This window comes from Notothenia rossii (assembly GCF_949606895.1).
Source record: "Notothenia rossii genome assembly, chromosome: 12".
Taxonomy (NCBI): Eukaryota; Metazoa; Chordata; class Actinopteri; order Perciformes; family Nototheniidae; genus Notothenia; species Notothenia rossii.
This window is the reverse complement of record NC_136911.1, coordinates 16,561,225-16,583,345: the sequence shown is the minus strand read 5'-3', so window position 1 is coordinate 16,583,345 and position 22,121 is coordinate 16,561,225. Positions and strand designations below refer to the sequence as shown.

Below are 22,121 nucleotides of genomic sequence, written 5' to 3'. Positions count from 1 at the left end.
TAAACTATTTCTATTGATTAACATTTTCATAGATTATCATGTGTCATATCAAGGAGGGCTGATTCCCGTGATGAGCACATTAAAAAATCCCCTCTGGGCAGGGACTCATCGACCACCCTGATAGAAGTGGGAGGTGGGGGTGTTGGGAGTGCAGGGGCAATATTAGACCTCCATTTTTCTTACTGTGCCTGTATGTGCTGGTCTCATGCTCAAATATATTTAGGTTGGACTTTATTCAGAAATAAGGAAGGGGCCGTAGTCCTGCTGTTTTGTGTCCCTCTCAGAGCCTGAGGTGGGGTGAACACTGTCTAGGGAGCTCTCCAGTCTCAGGACACAAGGGGGAAGAGACAGGGGGGGTGTGTTTGTGTGTGTGAGGGAGGGAGAGAAAGAGAGAGAGGGGGAGAGAGAGGGAGAGAGAGAGGGAGGGAGAGAGAGAGGGAGGGAGGGAGAGAGAGAGGGAGGGAGGAGGTGACATTTCCAGTGCCTGTCTTTGGAAGAACCTCAGGCTTGAACCTGTGGTGGCTCTTTAGATACATGCAGGTTGGAGGCTGATCCTGGTTCAGTAGAAACATGTACTGCTCTCTGCGCTGTGGAGGCATGTTTTAGCTGCTGGTCCCCTGACGTCAACATTTGGACTTTCTGAAACTCTTTTTTTTACTCTTTTTGTCTGGAGCTTTGTTTAGGTAAGAGCAACAGCTTTTAAGCAACTTTGGATATTTTCAGAAATCATAAAAGATTCCTTGGTAAAATGTCCGGATGAAAGCATTCAAACCTTTTAATGGCATTCTTAAAATGCTCTTCTCACAGGTTTTTTTTATTTTTATTTCAAAAGTTCCTAATTTGTTCTCTTTGCTGAGTTTATTCTATTCCAACATGTTCATTCAGATTATGCTCTTATCATGACATTGAGACCGTCTCCATGTTAGTTTCTAAGTGCTGACAAAAGAATGAAAATAATTGGGAGGACATTTTTGAGAATATCATCTCTTGTTAAAATCAGGCCTTAAGTTCATGTTGCCTCACACTCTGCTGCAACATGTCACCTTTGATCTCATTGTGTGTCCCCAAATGTAGGCAAATTGATGTAATCACTGGTGTGTATTTCCACTCATGTTTTCTTTTTATATGTAGAATTCTATTTATTTCATGTGTTTCTCAGCGCACAGCCTGTGGACCTCTTTGCAGACTGCTGTCAGCTTAGTGTTTGCTGAAGATGAGGCACATGTCAGGTAGTAATGAGCCCTTGGAGATGGATGTAGGACAGTTTTAGGACTGCAGGGTATAATGGTAACGCCACGCGATCCGTAACCGTTCTTCACCAGGCAGCAGCCGGCAGTATCAGCGGGGTAGCACCAGCCTCAGATAAAAGAGAGAGCTGGAGAGGGAGGGAGCAAGAGAGAGAGAGAGAGGAAGAGTGATGAGTGAGCGATAGAAAGGAGAAGCTGGGTAGAGAGAGAGTGAGACATAGAGAAGGAGCCGGTGAGGGTGAGACGCCAAAGCAAATCTAACCAGGGGTGTTTTCTCTTTTTTTTTCTCCTCCCTGTTTCCCACCTGGGCTCCCAGCTCCCTCCAGGACCCGATGATTACAGGGCAGCTGAGCAAGCCGCTGCTCTCCCTGCGCAGCGACATGAGCGCAGCAGAACTCCGGGCGGACGACAAAGCGGCCACCCCAGACAGCGATCTGAACGACGAGCCCCTGCTCCTGCCCTCCGAGGCCACGGACAGAGAGGGCACTCCAAACAAGCTGTACGGTAAGTCGGCTCACGTCTGTTTCCTCTATCTCATAAAGTGTCTGTCTGAGGTCTGGTGCTGAGAGCAGAGAGCTTCCAGTGCTGGGACAGGTGTCAGCAGTGTCAGGCAGCAAACTAACTTTCAGTGCAAGGACCAAGTCGATGTTCGGCTCCCTCAAAGATTGGATATCTGTTTTGGGAAATTGTATTTTGTGTATTAAGATGTTTCATGTGCTTTCAGTCTTCAGATTCTCCGATAGGGCACTTCCTTCTTGTAGGGGACAGTTAAAAGTGTAGTGACAGTAATGCGGAAGGTGCAGTACATTTGTATTGCACTCCCTGTCTTTAATATAGGATACACTGCATGCTTTATTACTGTTGCATATTTTGTGGCAGGATCTCTGCATGGCCCTTCTTTATATTAAAAGTATTTAAAAGTTCAAATTGACAATTAAAAGTCAGATTAGACCTATCAGGAAAATGTGTGTTCCCCCCCCCCCCCCTGCGGTAATATCGTTTCCTTTTTTGTTAATTCAAATGGAGAAAATATTATGTTTGTTGTAATGTTTGAATTAATAACAACTTATGCTGATACAGAATAACTTAGTGCTGCTGAGGGAAATTAAAACCTATAATTTATGTTTCTATCATCAGATGTATTATATTTTTATACTTTTTTAAATTGCAAGGACTTTTCAGTTTATTATCTCATTGTTGGTCTTTTTAAATGTTCAGTTTCAAATGATCTTCAAAATTAGCCAAATTAAAAAAAAAACATCAATGCTCATTATTTTTGTATTTAGCTCATTAAGATGACACTTTTTTTTTGGTTTTGTTTAAATTCATTATCACGTGGTCTGGACAAATGAAATCCCTGAACCTGATTATTTAGCAAAAAGCATAATTGTATAAATTACCATTTTACTAAATGTATAAATTATTTTAATTTATACGTTTGCTAACATTTGTAAATATATGATAATGTAACTCTATGTAAAGTCAGAGAGATAATAATAATAATCATTACCAATATAAATAATAAGAAATCATTTAAAACTGAAAAGTAATAGGAATAAATTGCAGTGCAGTAACAGCAGATTAAAACAATGTGTCCCTGATGGATACATTTTACAATTGTATCTCCACTTAACAAATTAATTCCAAAACTTTCTTTTTTAATTTCTTGAACACAGTAAGGGGATTTGAGGAGACCATTCTACTGTTTTGCAAATTAAATGTAAATATTTTTAATTATTTGTTTTTCATTAGGATGCATGGTGACACAAATCCCTCTCTCATTGCTTTAGATGCTAGTTTTTCTTTTGTACATTTATACAAACTATCTTGTCACTTCAGCTTGTCTGTTTTTCATTTTCTGAACGTTTAACTGTGTGTTTATTTGTGTATGTGCATGTCTTAGTGTGTAAGAGTGTCCAACTCTGGCATATACTTGTGTTATTGTTTTTATTAATTTATACTGCAGCAAACAGTGCATACTTTCAGTTGTTCTCCATTTGAATTGGAGTTGTTAATAGAATGTGTGTGTGTGTGTGTGTGTGTGTGTGTGTGTGTGTGTGTGTGTGTGTGTGTGTGTGTGTGTGTGTGTGTGTGTGTGTGTGTGTGTGTGTGTGTGTGTGTGTGTGTGTGTGTGTGTGTGTGTGTGTGTGTGTGTGTGTGTGTGTGTGTGTGTGTGTGTGTGTGTGTGTGTGTGTGTGTGTGTGTGTGTGTGTGTGTGTGTGTGTGTGTGTGTGTGTGTGTGTGTAAGTGGCAGAGTATAGTTCCTATAGCTTTGCTGAACTTTGGTGATCGCAATAAAATAAGGATTTAGGCAAGGGAAAGCAAAATATAGCAAATCAGCGAGAGTTCAGCTGTCTTTTAAATCCTTTCTTCAAGAATAACCCGAGGCGAGAGTCTTCTAAACAAGGGCAATGTACTGCAGGATTTGTCTCAGAAGTCTTGCAATTTGCTTTAATAAGCATCAAGTCTCTCTCTCCTTCTTTCTTCATTTCTGATCAGTCTCTATCCGAGTCCTCTCCTGCTGCTCTCTTGTTACTTTCTGCTTCTCTTTTCCAAATGCACACACACTTAAACGTTGTCAAATGCTTTAATATTAATTTAAATGTGCAGCTTTTTCGGTTTTATTAAATCCACCTTTGTCAATAAGAAGTAATTTAGGGAAACAGTGGGTATTACATTTGATCTATAATAGGATGTTGTCCTTATTTTGTGCTCCTGTGGTGGCCTGTGTAATGGCTGGTTGCATCCTCTCCTGTAAGAGTTTTTCGGGGGAGATGGTTTCTCTCTGGCCGGTGGCTGAGCCCCGGGCGGTGCCATCGGCAGGTTTGATTTGGGAAGCGTTGCCCACATGACCTGTCAGACAGTGAGAAAGGCCGGGCGGATGTGGAGACGGAGCACAGTCGTGTCTTTTGCTGGGGGATATAGGAGGGAAGAATGAGAGAGGGTGGGGGTGGGAGGAAAGAGACTCAGCAGTTTTCAATACATTTCCCTTAAATGCTATCAGACAGAAGGGAAGCGTTTGCTGATATAGATTAGTCACACATGTATGTTTTACTCATTTTGATTAGGGTTAGTAATCTTTTTTAATATTTATTTGAAGTTTGTGTGAACCTTTTGGAAACTTTAACTGAATTATATTACCTACTGATTGAAGTCTGTAAAACCTCTCTAAAACCAATAAAGTGTAACATGTGGCCATAAAGGTCAAAGTATCCTGATTATTGACATTTTGAAGATGTTCACGTAAACACAAGCAGTTAACTCTCATGGTCATTAGGAGATTATATATATATTATAAGTTTTCAATTTTGCAACATGAATGCCACATATATAAAAAAACAACCATGACCTGAGCCTTTAGGCCTTTCATTATTCACTGGTTTTCTTTATGTGGTTCAAAACGGCGACGAAGCCACCATATTACGTTTCTTTCCCCTATACTTGCAAGAATATTGTACATATATCCAAAAAACTTTGTTCGTCTTTACTCCTTTTATTTAGCGTAACCTCTCTCATACAGTGCTCCAATTTAATGACAGACATTTTCACAAAGACATACTCTCACCCCAGGCACATAGTAACAGCACACACACTTAACAGTTTCAATGAAACAAGTCATGTTTTCAAGGAAATGCAAATGAGGCCGAATTTGCTCCTCTAGTATTCAAGTATTACTGTATCAAACAATGAAGACATAACAACGATGATTTTGAATGCAGTAAAACTGAACCCATCTTTACTTGCTTTACTATAGTTTAATAACATGCACACACACATTAATACAAAGTGTATGATTCACATAGTTGTATGTTTAGCCTGTTAGTCTCCTGCTGATACTGCTAATTGGTTTTATACTCCCTAAATAAATATGCAAACACTTTTGTCGCTGGGTTTTTTGTTACAAAAAGTGTAATTAAAAAATGCAAGTTGTACCTTAATGTACTCACTAGGGCTGCAGCTATCTATTAGTAATGTGTTCATAGGGATCAAGTGTTCTATCGATCATTTGAACAAGTAATAAGCACAAAAGAGAAAATAGTACAACTAATAACAGCTATTCTTAAGTTGTATAAAATATTATCTGGCAAAACCAAAACCCATTTTTGCATTTCATTTCCAAATTACATTCTGATTTAGAAGGCTCCAGAGTAACTTTTCCTGCCACCGTCGTGAACAATTGAACATGTTTAATCAGCTTTGAACTCTGATATCGCTGCATGTGTACTTTGTGCTGCAATAACATGTGCCATGCTATATATGGTATTTGTTTTGCTACCTAGAGCGCCCATCACAACTTTTCCTCCCTGCAGCGTTGATGTACGACTTTAGTTTTCGTCCCCTAATACTATGTATAAGAGCTGAGAAGGAGGAGGCAGTCAGAGACAATGACAGTAGCGGTCATGTTTGTCTACAGTAAATTGTCCACCTTCTACACCCACCACATGCTTACTGCAGTGGTGAAAGGGTCGTTCTCCTAAAAGCTTGCCTGTGCAAATAGTCTTCCACTTCAGATAACAGGGGCTACGAGGCACCACAAACATCCTGCCGCCATGTATTTATTCCAAGTAGAAGTGGACATTAGGTGGGAAAGCTGTGGTTAGTAGGGCAAGCCATTTTTTTTCAAAGGACGGGATGGTGTTGGATGCGTACAGTTTCTGTCTTCTCTTCTCAAGCAAATCTCCCCCTTTCAGACATCAACAGACAAGATAATAAGACACTCAGAGCACAATTCCGTATTATATTCAGCAACCAAAGGCTCATCTCTTGTCAGTTTGCATTTACTCTCCCAAGGATGTGACGCTTCTATCATCATGCTGTCAAAGGGAGCCAGGCTGGAACGACAGGAGCACTCATTTCATACACTTACTGTCTACATGAAATGGTCTGCACTTATTCGGATTCTGCCAAAATGGTGGAACATTTTCACAAAGGTCACCTAGAGATCCCCCTCCCCAAAAGAGCAAAAATGAATCTTTCATTGATTCCTGCTATTGGAGGTCATTCAGAACAAAAAGTCCAAACCAAATGCCACAGCTTCTGAAATGCTGCTCTTAGCTTTTATGTATTTCCAGGTCTATTACTGTAGGCTTCACTTACAATAAAGTGATATTCATTTTTATCTGAACCGTTCATTGACTGATCACCCACACAGGACTTTTTATGGAGAGTTCTTAGAGACGCATGATTAGAACAGTTGCAGACCTTCTTCCTTTCCATTTAAAAGTGCGTTAAACACATTTTAAAAGATTTTTTATTTTTTTGCATAGTTCTGCTCCAATTTGCACCTTTCTGATATTGTATTTGGCTTGAAAGAAACCAAATTCAGTTTACAGTTTACAAGAGGTCTGTTTTTTGCAATAAAACTGTTTTCTTTTTGGACTTTGTCTTGGAGATAAAACATGTAGATGAAAAAAAGAAAAGAAAAAGGCGACAGTGGTTAGTCAGCTTCAAGCATATAGAAAATACATAATTTAAGTTTCATAATTTTTCTTTCTTTGCTTCCAAATGGGAACTTGACTTCAAAAGTCACAATATGACTTTGATTAGATTTGACACCATCTTGCATAATTCCTTCTACAAAACTGTAAAATACACTACTTGTGTACCGTATATTCATTTTCCATATTTAAATAATAAATGCATACTTCTTTGTATTATTATTATTATTATTATTATTATTATTATTAGTGTAGATATGGGATAAAACTAATGTGTTACGTGCAAATTCTCACACACCAAGAGACACACACACACACACACACACACACACACACACACACACACACACACACACACACACACACACACACACACACACACACACACACACACACACACACACACACACACACACACACACACACACACATTGCTGGAGGCACACTTTCTTATTATTTTTGTGTAATCAGCTTAGTGGGCAGGATGCATGGTGGGATAGGCTGCTTGCTGATGCAAAGAGCCTCGTAATGTTGCGTGGTGAGGTTAAGTAATAAAGTGGCGCAAACCCAGCGCTGAATGGGCCGCGCAGAGTAAATAAGAGAGGATAAAGGAGACCGAGGAGGAACACGTCTCTCCCCAGGATGTGGATCTCATTATGAAATCAAGCTTAATGCATGTCTGTAAAGTAGGTGTAATACTTCTGCTAATGTGCCCGCAGTGCCCATCGCTACAGCAACACAATCGCTGCGTGGCACGGAGGACAGCAAGGATGAGCACAAGGCACACTTCTTGTTTTCAATGTGAACAGCAGTAAAGGTCATCAGGTTTCACGGATGCTTGCTTAGGCAGAAATGACTTTGAGCAAAACAAAGAACTTCCATATAACTGCCAATATAATTCTCCCCGTGGTTGGTGTATTTAAAGTTAAGAAGATTATTGTTGCCTTGACTAGAAAGTATTCCAAACAAAAGCACATCACAAGTTCTGTAGGTAGGCCCTACATAGCTGTGGCGAAAATAAATTGAATTTCAATATGCATTTATCTTAGCTATACACCGTCTTTAAGTTAGGAATTCATTTTCAGATAAAAACACGTTTTTTTTGTTCAGCATGCGCTCCATAACCAATATCAATAAGCCTTTCATGTAGAGCTAACAAAGAGGCGTCACATCTCCCCTGGCACGGACACGGTTGGTGTTGTTGAGATGTAATTGAAGCTACAAGGGTCACATTTTCGGAATAGAAATTACAATCTTGTCTTTGACTTGTGTGGCGTGAACCAGAGATGCATCCCACAGCCCTTGTGTCCTTCACAAGCCTTTATTATTTATAACACTCGCTCTTTGAGCAATGACCAGTACTAATGCATAACCTTCTGTCCTTCTGGCTGATTCGCTTCCTTTGAAACCAAAGATTGAGGCAGGAGAAGTGGGTGTATGGTGGATGAGGCATGGGTGTGGGTGGGTAGAGGAGAGGAGGTGGGGGTTGCTAGTATAGGGCAGTGGAAATCCAGGCTATCGAGAAGTTATTATGTTTTTTTCTCTTTTATATCTGAGGATGTGGAATAACACTGTGATGATTCTTTCCTCCAGAATAGAGTTATGGGCTTCAAAGCAATACTATTTCCAGACGTCCCTCCTTCTACTATTTGTCTGCTCCACCAGAATGATGTGTTGGGAGGGGTTGTGTGTGATGGGGTGGGCTGGGTGTCTTTTAGCTACATGATTATTTGCTTGTTTCCACCTTTACCCACTGATCTCTGTAAATATCCCTGCAACAGGGGAATACAGTAACAACTAATGCAGGAGCTTTTCCAGATAAACTCATTTCTACATCAACTCTGATTAGCTTGCAGTGAAAGTAAGATATAGTTGTGTATCACCTGATGGCTTCCTTTAGTGACCGAGCCTGTGCTGCAGCGCGGCTGTGATCCATTGTTATTATACCTCTATGACAGAAGGACCGGGTGAGGAGGGGGGAGAGGTGGAGGCTTTGAGGGGCAAGGGGTAGAAAGTGGGACATAGGCAGCATTAGTGCCGGATAGCCTGGGGGGCCCAGGCTGATGTGTCAGGCATGACATGTGGGTGTCTAGCCCCCAACGCACACACACAAACACACACACCGCAGTGGACCATCCTCACACCCCACTGGCTACTTTTAAATGTCCGGCAGCTGACCAGACGCAGGATGGACACAAAGCCAAAAAGATGCTGTTTAAAGTGATTACACTTTAAAATACTGTGTTGTACTTCAGCTGCGACTATTGATTACTATTCAATTCTGTTTACTATTAAACAATTATTTTGCTTTGAAAATATTCAAAATACCTGCATCTCAACTATTTTCACAATTCTCAATAAACGGGAAAACAAATATATTTTTGATTTACAACAATGCCAGAAGAAAACCTACATATCCTCAATGAAGCTTGAAAAAGTGATTGTTAGACTTTTTGTCTTAATAAATAACCTCAAATAATGATGTTTTGGGAATTATTGTTAGAAATGAATATATAATATATATATAATCGATTTAATTATAGTTAAAGATGCCGATTGTTTCCCTGGCCAACCTTAAATAGAACCAAAAGAGAAAATAATGACTATTTGTTATGGATTCGGGTTTTTTGCTTGGAAATAAACTTAATAGGTTCTGATTATTTCATTTTTTTAATCAACTAACTAATTGAGAATAATTTTGACTCCAGGCATAAAAGCCTTGGCTTTCTCCACAGATCAAATATGAGACACGGGAGAGAGGAGAGCCTTTATTCAGCACAGGGTTGCTGGCTGCCGGCAGCAGGATCCTATTTACAGCAAATATGATTGAAGTAATTTAGAAGGAGGAGCACCAGTGAAGCAGGCTTCTCCTAAAAGGCTTACAGCTCTCTAAAGCTAGTCTTCCTCTCAGCGTCCCGCCTTCACTGACGCCTGTAAAAGGATGAGAAATAATTTGGATTGTTATTTGCCTCTTTCAACCCGGAGCTAATCAGGTTGACATTGCTTTGGGAATGAGGAGGACGCTCTATAACAGATGTGCTCATGTGCAAAGTGTCCCAAGTCCCCCCGTGAAGATGCAACACAAAGCCCCCCCCCTCCTCTTTCCCCTTCCCTTCTCCGTCCTCCTCTCTCCATCACACCATCTCTCCTTCTTGACCTTTGAAATGGGCATTGCCTCTTCTCACCAATTTACCTCCCTCTGGTCCCTCTCATGCTTGTGCTGTTTCCATCTCCACTCCAGCATCAGGGGAGAGGCAGGTAAGAGCTGGAGCACTCTCACGTCAAAGAGACTTTTGGTGAAGACCTGTGGCCCCCAAAGAGAGCATAAGTGTTGGAGCAGAGGGTCCTTACTGCTTTAAGCATCCTCCGCATGCAGATCCTTCATCCATTCATCAGAAAGTGGCCGCTTACTTTCACAAACTGAAGTGCACTATTTTTGCTTTGTTTGTGAGACATCTATAAAACCATCGCGTCCTCTCTGACTGTCCTTCTTCTTCTGACCTCTGAGTGTTCCCTCCACTGCTTGTCGCTTAACAATCACCTAAGAAATAGCCCTAGAACCGCTGAGGTGTAAAATCCTTTCTGTTCGGCACACTCCACGGCACCACCTCCTATGTAATTCCTTAACTCCATTATTCCACTTCGTGCCAGAATAATGAATGAGATAGATTTTTTCCCCTCCCCTGTAAGGTCTCCCTTCTCGCGGGATGAAGGATCAGGCTTTAATGTTAGGGGCCTGCAGAGAGTGCCGTGGCCTCTTCTCCCTCTCGCTCTGAGCTGGCTCTTAATTAAGGAAATGACAGCTCTCATAGCAGCAGTAGCCATAATGTAGCTAATAGTGTTACAGGCAGCCACTCAAAAGTCCGTCTCTGGTGATTTTCTATCCCCAGAAACACTATTGACCTATAGCAGCATCTCCACCCCGGCCTCTAAACAGAGTATTACTACCCTGCTGGTCCAGAGGGAGCCATCTGACTAAGAGCACCTGGAGTTATTGGCAGCAGATTATGTCCTGTGTTATTGTTGAGGGCTTTGGTGGGAGTAATGAAACACTGAGCTAAATCACTGGTGAGTTTGGCTCTCTTATATTCTACAAGGAGTTAAGTAAATCACTATAAAGCAAACATTTTATTTGATAGTCTTCTTTGCAGCGCCATTGGTTGTTTGTAACATTTCTTTGGGCTTTAGATAGAGAAGTGTAATGAGCTGTCGCTCTACATTTCTTTCTATCTCAGCTCTCTCTGCAATGCAACATCAACTTTCAAAGTGGTATTAACAAAATCAATGGTCAAACAATCTGGGACAATTGGTTGTGTATTGATGGAATTAAAGCTTATGTATGATGCATTTTTTTTCTTTGTATCTGGGCCCATTCTTTACGCTTGATTAGCTCACAGATCGCTGTCCCACTAACGCTCTGAATCAACAGAGCGGCGACACACATTTGATGATAAAAAATGATACTGCTGTTTTTGTGCTATAATTCTCTACTTCAATAGTTCAATCTATTATAATAATTAAGATCATCTTATAATCTTCGCTCTTTTTAAATGTGTTCACATGTGAAATTGTTTTCCGTGGATTAGATTTCAGTTGAAAATGATTGACACCATCTTAATAGCAAACACATGCACTCAGCCAGACATTTTCAAAAGGACCATTATAAAAATGGGGGTTGGCTGTTCATTCTGAATAGCCTGAATCGTTACCAGGCCTCTCTCGTACATTTGACAACTTACATAATGCATTTCCACTAAAATAGCTTAAGTGTTAAAGCTTCTTTTATGGGCAAAAATTGATTCATGAATGCTTTGAGGCAAAAGCTAACATGAACACAAAGCTTTCAATAACACCCATTTTTTCAGACTGTCAATGTATGAAGCGATTGCATTAGACAAGGTGGCATGCTGATTGCTTTATGAAATCCAGGCTAATTGTTTTGTGGTGTAGTCCTTGGGGCACCCTGCATTAAGACCGGCTGAACCAAGTCAAATAAATATGGCTCTTTGCCCCCCCCCCCCCCCCCCGCACACACACACACACACACACACACACACACACACACACACACCGCACAGAGAGACCTTCAGCCTTGTGTGGCATTGAAAGTCGCTCTCCAGTGGCCACTTTAGTGATCAATGAAAGAGAATTTATATAGTGGTGGCGGATATTGGCAATATTCCCATGACATAAGGCACATCAAATGGCACTCTGTGTTCTGTATTAAATATAATAGTTTCACTTGCGTAAAAAGTTATTTTCATTGAATATTAATACATCAGTATGCTTTTTGAATTGATAAGACCTGATTCAAGTCATCTTCTCATTTTCAGTATAGGCCTTGAAAAAACATGCGTATATACATTTAAACTGTTACAACGCCATTTAAACTGCTAAGAAAGATGAAGCCTGAATGTCCCAGATGAATGTAAAGCTGTGTTGAATGTGCATCGCCTGTTCCTTAATCCAATTGGCCTCTTCTTTCATCTCTCCTCACATCAACGCATTTATTCATTCCATTTTACTCATTGTATAACCTCTGTATAATCGCAGCATCAAAGGACTTTCTGTTTAGTCAAAGTTTGATCAAGACATTTCTCCCTGTATATTATATTAATCTCCATCTGGAAATCCATGCAATGATCATTTACATTGCATAAGTACATTTCTTTAAGAAAAGAAAAGCAAAACATGTACACAATTCAAGTAATAAAAAAGAATTGAAGACTGACTCCCTGGGCTTTTCTCCTGTCAGCTATTTAATTTAGTTAAAGAAATTACACAAATCCTTTGGGGGACGATGTGCATGTGTAGTTATTTTTATCGATCGTTTCGCCCGCGATAAACGTGTTAACGTTACAGATATTTGCAAGGGGATGAAGCTTTCTAAGTTATTGTGAAATGAAGGCATCAAGGAATCGTTATTGAGTAAGTCTCCCACACTTTCTATCCAATAGAATACATTATTCACAACAAATCTCTTAACTACAGTCATGAGCAATACAGTTTAGAGTCATTGGTAATGTTATAAAGTCTCATCCCTTCATTATAGCTGGATATCTTCATTTAGTTAATTAGCTTTGCTGTGATGATAAATAGGTAATTTACTGGCGCAAAAGTTTTCCTGTAGCACTGCTGCATTTATTTCATGTTATCAAAGTGTGGAAAATATCCTTGGAGGTGGTTTAAAAGTGGCTGTTAACCGACATAGAAAGACTGAAAGGCATAACTTAAGTGTGATCACATCCACGGTGAGAACTAACTGCTCAGACTTTACCTGATAAAATCCGTGAAAAAACAAATATTGCCTTCCAATATTTACCCTCTAAAAAGAAATGTGAATTTATACAGCAGATTAAGATGAAATTGTTCTTTATCTGTCACTTTATATCAACTCTAATCCAGCCATAAAGTCTTTGCTGTATGTTCAGATTGATCTTAATGCCAGGGTGGGGCTAGCGCACAACGGGATCCATAATGGGTGAAATAATTGGTTAAAAGAGACTGGCTTGTCAAAAATATCCCCGCGTTGCGAGGTTGATAAGCGAGAGGATGTGGACCTTCATCGTGAAGCAGGGCCAGCAGCCAGAGGTAGAAACCAGCTCGAAAAGCAGGCTCCCCCCTGGGCTCTCACATCAGCCATCAAATGCTGGAGGTTTGTTAGGTTCTGCCACTCACCAATTATTTGAATTTTATGTAAAGATGAAATGATTTAAGTTGGCGGACGGGAGGTTAAAATGTAATGCTTGAATATACTTGACAGGCAATGAGATCTTTCTGGCAAGGCTTTTCTATAGCCCGCTTTGCATGAAGCTTTTCGAAAAGGACTAGGAAACCACTGCATGCAACGTTTAACAAGAGAACAACGTTTCATTCTCTTCATGAATTAGAAGACACAACTTTTCACTGCTTTCTTTTTTGAAAAGCAGGAAATATTCCATTTGGGAAATCGATGGAGATCAATGGAAATGTGATTACATGTTTTTTATTCGTTACCAAAATTGTGTGAATCAATGAGGTTTTGTGGCCTTCAAACACATTTCCACATAGATAGCAGGACTTCATTTACAAAATCAACTTTATTGTAGAGCTGTTGCATGAAAGAAAATTTAAAATATGTATTATTGACTTGTGAGGGGTTTTGTGTCATATATTTTAAAAGATCATTATTTGTGAATAACCTTTTTGAGAAATGATCATATTAGTGTTTAATAATAAAATAAGCCAATTGTATTATGCCCCTGTTCATGTTTTACCAGTAGGGGTTTAAGACATGTATCTGTAGTTAATAAAGCCATTGTTTTGTTCTTATCTATGATGAAAAGGAGACATTTATTTTTATTTTCAAGAATGAATTATAAAAGCTTTATGTCCCTACACTTGTTTAACACTTCCTGTCTATTTAGCTAAAGTCCTTTTTTTAAATATTAATGAAATAATTGAGTTTCTAGAGCTCCTGAAAGCTTCCAAATACTCCTTATTTCTCTCTAGCTTGAAATACGACTAAATAGGCGAACATCAATTCAAAGTTACAGTGTGTAGGATTAAGAGCGATACAAGCTGAGATTTAATATAATAATCATAACTATGTTTTCATTTCTTAATAATCACCAGAATTATTTTCCATTTATATAAACCAGTTAAACAAGCAAATAATACATTTAAGTAAAGAGCTGATTAAAAAAGAATACATTTTTTAAATGTTGTTAAAGCACTTCAAAACCAAAATCTATGTTTTCATCATACAAAGAAATGCCCTTCACGGCCTATTCATGCTCAGAAATCAATTAGGACTGAAGATGTAATTCCACTGTATTGACATCCTCTAAGAAAAGAAACATGGGTCCTTGTTTGTAATAGCAAATAGTTGTATCACATTTGTTTTCTTCAGCAACTTCACCTTCACCATCTTATAACAAAAGACATTCCTCGTCTGAACCAACATCTTTTCAACACTGAAATTAGAAGAAGTTGTCAGAAAATCATCCACTATGCCTTTGCCATTTTGATTGGATGCATGTCCATGTCTATTATACGTTTGGCACACTCTTGCTTTAGTATGATCTAAGTGTGTATCACATTAAATTCTTCCAGCGATTAGTTTCTGTCCTTTTAAATGAATACTCCCAGAAAGTTAAATTAAGTAATTTTCAGTCAGGTGGTATTTCTCTTCTGAACAGTCAGTTTGGTGAAAGGCATTCCGAGAGACATTTACATTTTTCTGACAGTTTTTTCTGCAAGATTTACTCAGAGAGCTTTTGTGTCAACACTGAGGCATCATGCCATCTCGATATCATCGAGGTCAAAGGGTGAGGGTCAAAGAGCCTCTCTGAACTTTTACTACGATCCACACTCAGTGCTAAGAGAGTCTGTGAGATGGTGATCGGCACGATATCCAATCGGCGGGGTCCTTTGTTTTCCCCGCAGCCATCAGCAAGCTTATTATCATGTCCCTGTCTGCTCCACTCCACCCTGCCCTCATAGCAAACAGGTCTAATTGTGTCTCGTAGCTGCAGGCTCACAGCGGAGGGCGGGGGGGAGTGGATTTAGATGAGTGATACTCGGTGATGTAAATGGCTGAATAATATGGCCCCAGCGTTTGTGGTGGAGCTCTATCTCTCAGCGGTAATCTAGGCCATCGGGGACCCGCCAGTATGCATCATCCCCCATCAATGAGCCTCTCCGCTGGCTGGTAATTTATTCAGCGCTGCAGCGGTTATTGATAAAGCACTTAAGTACAAATTCCCCTTCTTTCCCAACTGCCCTCCTCCGCATTGTAATATCACAGCGTGGTCTGTGTTGTTTGTTTATCTACTTATATTGTCTCTGTTGATCTAAGGTGCATTCTTTGTTTGTTTGTTTCTCTTTCTGCACGGATCTCTCTGCCTGTTGCTCTCCCAGGAGGTTGTGATGGTTCGGTCCAGTCTGACACCAGCAGCAGTCCTTCTGAGCAGAGTCATCTGGGCCATTCCCACCCAGCGTTCTCCATGGGTCAACAGGTGAGTGAGGGGGTCTGCCAAACACAGAACCACACATTTAGTAAAGCCAAAACTCCCTTAATAACTCAAGTTTATACGAGTTGTGTCACCTCTACTATAAATGTTAAGGTTTGCCTCTTGCTTGTTAAGCTTACAGAGGTCTGGAGATATTCCTTTTCCAAATAATCCTGACATAAGAAGATGTAGGACAAACAAATCTAAAAATACTTTTAAAAATGTGCGCTGTTGAAACCAGGATTTTCAAGTAGCAGTTTAAGGTGTTTTTACACAAATCCTGACATATTATCACAGATATAACACATGTTGGAGAAGCTACTCAGATGCAATAATAGCCTATTTTATTATCTACAGATTTGCTTTTGTTATATGTCTGTTTAAAGTGCCTGGAATCTGGACTTTAAGTCTTAAGTACGTCAAACCCAAGTACACATGTTTTAATACCTTAAATGACATCCTATTCTACCTGACCGATGACCTTCTAAAAATACTGTGAACAATGTAACGGACTGAAGCAGAGAGCTGCCAGCCTCATCAGGTTTAACCACCTGCTCCTCGCCTAGAGCGCTCAAGAGGGAATGGGAAACAAACATGAAGGTACAATACTGACATCAGTGAACATTTCAACCACATGTTTTATGCCAAACAAACAATTAAACAATCCCAAATAAGGTTATCATAAAGGCCCCCTGGACAAATAAGGATGAATACATAGAAATATGGTCACATTGTAACGCTATCGTCCCATCCCTAATGGCAGCCGTGATGTGAGTGATTTGATAGTTTCAGTTATGAAATCCTATTTCATTGGTGAGTACATCACTCTGAAAGACCCTCACAGACACACTGATAGACTGAGGGTCATTTTCAGATGTAATTGAGTGGTGGCACTAATGAGCTGACAATACAGGCCTTGTCATAACAAGCAGGGTAGCAAAGCGCCCGAGCCTGCAGCCCTGTTAATAGCTCAATCAGAAAGTGTCCTATCTGATTGGATGTATTGGCCTGGTGGCTCTGTGATGTTTAATGAACATTTATCTCATTAGTGTTGCTCAATGTCACCGCTCAACACACACTCAGAGCGTCAGGTTTCCTTCACCGTCTTTAATAAGGCCATTCTCCCTGCACTCAGTGTAACTTACTGACAGTCAATCCTCATCGGGATAAACAAAATGAGAGGAGGAGGAGAGTCATTCAGTTTCGTCGGGCAGGTTTACAGGGTGAGGAATCCCCAGTGAAAGAGTCAATCTGCTGCGAGCGGGGATGAAGAATGAGCTTAATTAAAAGCACTTTTCTGATTACAGACACCCTCGCTGGTGAGAGTCGCAGTTTGTGTAATAGATAAGAAATAAACACTAAAGGAAAGCATCTGCAGCAGGCAGTTACAGTCTGAGCCGCAGCAGGAGCCCTCAACAGTCACCATCTAATATATTAATGCTGTCAGTACAGTCACTGTGAAGCTAACACTTTTCAGAAACAAAGGCGCTCCGCACGCCATACCCAATTCTCTTGTTCCAGGATCAATATGTTTTGATAGATTCTCGCTCCAGAGCCGGATATTGTTCGAACAACCATTATCCGATGGTAGTTTACCCAACATGAATCCACCTTCCTTCTGTTTCCCACTTGCAGTTAGGATGACAAAAGTCTGCTATCTGGGTGATTATGGGCAATTTCTCAGTGCCAAAGCTGCCAAGCAGATAGAAGGGCCTATTCTCCCCTGATGGGCAGAGAGGCTGGGTACCGCATCCTGTCCTGAGTGGGGCTGCTTCCCCATCCAGAGCCCAACACACACCCTGTCTGTGGGCCCCTAGGAGACCACTTCTCAACACTCAGCTGTCAGGCCTGCCAAGCACTGTACAACAGCACCTATGGAGAGGAGGAGTGAGATTATCAGGCGAAATGACAGAAAGTGAGCTGCTTGTAAATCTAGATGAAGGATGCTGGGGATTCTCATAGGAAAGGCGTTTGTTGTGGCTGCAGAGCTGAGCTAATTGTGTTCACGCTAAATGTATTATAATATCTCATTTTGATGTTTACTTATACAGTGTTCTCATGTTGGATGAAGATCATAATCAGTGTTAAGCCGGCACAGCAAACAGCCTAAAGAGCAAGATTCTTTGCAAGAAAAAAAGGCTTCTCTTGGCAGCTGCCTGTGTTCCTAACACAGCTGCCTGTTTCTCCAAAGCTGCCTGTAATGATAAATAAATCAGGGGCTACATCTGATAATTGCAGAATTGTCTTTTAATGTTATTCCCTTCTATGTGAGGCTGTCTTTGCTGTCAAGCCAGGCAGTCTCATTTTGTTTGACTCAGAGATGAAATGTTCAAAGAGCGTCTTTGATTATATGTTGCTTCGGTTCGAGATTAAATTTAGTTTAAAAAGCAAGATTAAACATATGTCACTTGCAGCTAACAAACGTCCCGCCTTTGTTATTGTCCTTTGAGGATTCTTTGAGCCTTCGAATTATTAATTCATTTTGAAAGTTAATGGCAAATGTCATTTTGGATGCTCTCAGATGCGTCAGATATTGTCATTTGTTATGCACGGTTGTTGTGTATCAAAGCAAATGTTGAGAAAAGAAGAATCCTATATAGTCTGTATGATTACTCCTGCCAACAACAATCACCTTACAATGCTCTTTTATTCTTTTAACAGCTAAGAGCACAAACAGGTATTCATTTGTTTCAGAAATCGCTCTGAGGTCCCTGTGCACGTTGTGGCTTTAAACCCATGTGACCTCGTACCTCTTAAACTGCAATCACGGATTGTGTCGGAGTGGGTGCAGGCACTCTGCGCCCTGCAGGGTTATCACAGTGACACGCCTGTCACCCAGGAGCACCAGGTCTGGGCGTACGGTGGTCTTCGCACCAGGCAGCCCGCTCTGCCTCCTGTGCTGCACACACACAAACACACACACACACACACACACACACACACACACACACACACACACACACACACACACACACACACACACACACACACACACACACACACACACACACACACACACACAGAACGGAAGCAGATAGCTGACAATTGGAGTTAAAGGCTTGTGAACTTAAGTCAGAGTGCAGGAGTCAACACCGTGCAGCCATGCTTTCCTGGCAGCGTCTAAAGGCTGCGTTACTGTGGACTCAACACAAGCCGACAGTGTGCTCTTACTATTGTATTCCAAACAATTCAATTCAAACTGTAATTCTGTTTGATTTTTATAGCATCCTCAGTATCTCCTATTTTATACCTCCTGTGTAAATTCAGTTTGACGTGCTCAAACACTGACATAATTTGAAAAAGGTTTTTATCAGAAAGAATCAAATGTCCTCCCTGTGTATTCATGGAGATGTTTTCACCGTGGAACAAACATCACCACTTCTGGCTCAAAGCTCTTGATGAAAAATGTGTTGGTGTGTTTTCCAAACCCACTTCCTCGGAAAATACATTTGAGAGATCTTGTACTGTGCAAAATATCTCAGAGCGACACCTCTGATAACATATCTTTCCCTCTTTGGGTATGACTGCATCGAATCCACTTGAACTAATGTGAATGAAAGGATACATGAAGAGTTGGGAGTGGTGGTTTATATCCCTCATCAAAGGAGTAAAGTACTGCTACTACTTTTTAAAGAAAAGCAATGTGTATTTCAGGCACATTTCTGTGGTACCGGAGATTTGTTCAACGGGATAAAACATGAATCACTCTGCATCTCTGAGAAAGAAAAATGTGCAGCGCTTCCACAAAGATTGGATGAGATCTCTATCAGTAACAGCAGCAGAGTGTTTTCCCTGTCAGTGTATGACACCGCAGAGCACATAATTCATCTGCAAAACAACTGCATTCATCAAAACACATTGATTAGTGAAACAGTCCCTAAGGTGGCATAGGCGACAGCTTTACTCGTCTCAATTAAGCATCCCAGAATAGTTTAGATATCTTTGAACCAAATGTGATGCCATTTTTGTTATGTACTGTATAACGGCATTATGTATTCTGCGGCACACGAAAGTTAAGTCTCCCAATATTGGATATTATCGTTTTTATTCTTGCTGGTAAATATTTTAAAAAGATAGTTGTTAGAAATAAGTGGGTTACATCAAACTAGAAGTTGACAGATTAAAATGGATGTTAGAGTGTGTCTTGCTTTCATGGTGCGATGTTTTTCTAAAATGTATCTAACTGCTTCAGAGATCAGGATGACTCATCAGAAATATTCTATCTTTTACAGAAAGAGAACAAAATAATTTCCATGAGAAACCCTCAAAATAAAAATGTTTATGGATATTTATTGAAATGTACGAAGACATCCATGACCAGGGACAGATGATTGGAGTGCCATGCACAGTACAGATTATATATATTACTTTTATTTTCTATTTGTCACTTTAATTTCAGTTTTAAGTTATTTAATACAAGATGGGATAAGATATACTTTATTGATCCCAAACTGGGAAATGTTAAAATTGTTGCAGCAGTGTGTAAAACACTATTGAAGGGCCACATAACAGAAAACACATTATGAAAGTAGGATATTATTATATCCATTTGAATTCATCAAAAGCAATGACCTTTCATTATAAGAAACATTATATTCCACAAAGCTGTCAAAAGTTTCCATTTGACAATAATGTATGATCATTTTGGTCCTATGAAACACACAGAGAACCACCCATCTGTGATGATATAACCAACAATGCTGTATGTTGCTGTGTGTGCAGTCTCTCCTGGTGGCCCAGCAGCTGGCCAATGCAGTGGGCGGCGTGATGTCGGGGGCGGCGCAGGGCATGAACCAGCCCATCCTCATCCCCTTCAACGCAGGCGGACACCTGGGGGGGCAGCAGGGCCTCGTCCTCTCTCTGCCCACTGCCAACCTCCAGAGCCTGGTGGCTGCTGCTGCTGCGGGGGGGCTCATGACGCTCCCGCTCCAGAACCTGCAAGGTAAGGAAGAGGGCAGAGTAGACATCCGTCTGACTAAACAGGGTCAACTTGATGTCCCAGCACGAAAGGAGAAAATAATGCAGGCACTCTAGGAAGCTGATGGATGTTCTCAAAAATCCACTCTCTGATGCTCATGAAGGTGTTTCTGTATTACACACCATGATTCATAAAACATGAGACACCAGGAACTATTACTCATAAATACACCATGTATTGATCCCAGCTAGAGATGTTCTATGTCCATGTATGGCACAGAACTGTTTTTTTCTGTTATGAAAAGGCTTTACAAAGCCCTTGGTCAGGTAAGAATCCTTAAGGGGTTTGTATCCCAAATAGCGGCTATCCTCAACTTGCCCAGAGGAACAGCCATATTAATTACAGGTCAGCGTTTTGCAGTGCAGCGCAAAAGCACTTTGTGCCTCTTTCCTGTGCATAAGAGTGCACTGTACTTCACTTTTCTATCTCTTTTCCACCTCATCTGTCCATCCACATGGCTGTTCTTATCCGTGCCTTTTAAACTTTAATGCCCAAGTGTTCTCTTTTGATCATAGTTGTAAATGGTTTTCATTTTAATGTTTAAAACATTGTCTCTTTTATACCATTAGATTGAGGGATGGATGGGGAAACCATCAGTCATAAATCTTGGATGAGATAGCTGCACTAATGTAAAAAGATGCCAGGCTACATGTAAAGCAGTGTGTTTTTAGGATGGAGATTACAATAATGCCAGTGCAGCACAAAGTGCAGGGAGCGCTTCCCTCATGTGGGGAAATGGATGGACAGATGCCCTGAGTGAGGAAATGTGGAAGTAGAAGCCTAATGGACACAAACATGCATAAATAACAGCAACCATCGCTGTGGGCAGAGCTTTTAATAAACCTGCATCTATCCAGCGAGCCCTTCAATGTATCCATCAGTAGTGGACGATAATGGGCCCAGCAGGCCTGTCTGACTCACACTTCAACAGATCTTCGTCCTGGTGCGTGAGGAACAACCCAAAGGCTGCAGTGATCTGATGAACTGATCGACAAACTCATCGTCAGGGTGTCAGAATGGCAAAACAAACAGCCCTCAGTCATACTTATTGTACACAAACAAACCAACAGACAGTCTGGAATCCAATGTCCTGATAAAATTCCCCATCCATGAGAGATAGTGAAAAAAATAGTTGTGGAGAAATGCCTCTGTGGCAGATCTTTTTTTAAGCATGACAGACTGCCTGTTCGCACGTCCTCTTATCTAAAGGGGATGCATTGAAGGGACCTCCATGGAGAGAAAGTGACACAAGTCACGAGTGAAGCTAAATGTCTTGACTGTGTCCGGGCCCCTCTGGCCACGCGGCGCTCCTCCACTCTCCGCTGTCTGACTTCATCACAGCTCCGCTGAATGAGGCCTGCTGGCACAGCACCTCTGTCAGACAACTGCAACTCTGGCCTCTGCCCCCGCACCCCCCCTCCCCTCTGGGGCTCCAGGCCTGATTAATCACACATATAATACAGCG

The 22,121-nt window shown here is 40.8% G+C and overlaps 1 protein-coding gene across 1 annotated transcript in view; it reads left to right on the top strand.

Annotated features, from left to right (window-relative positions):
• Positions 1 to 22,121, top strand: part of pou6f2 (POU class 6 homeobox 2) — a 70,086-nt gene that overhangs the window by 4,186 nt on the left and 43,779 nt on the right. The window contains exons 3-5 of the mRNA XM_079662344.1: positions 1,564 to 1,751; positions 15,587 to 15,684; positions 20,401 to 20,620. Coding sequence (XP_079518470.1) covers positions 1,580 to 1,751; positions 15,587 to 15,684; positions 20,401 to 20,620 — 490 coding nt within the window. The 5' untranslated portion in view covers positions 1,564 to 1,579. The remainder of the gene's footprint in view (positions 1 to 1,563; positions 1,752 to 15,586; positions 15,685 to 20,400; positions 20,621 to 22,121) is intronic.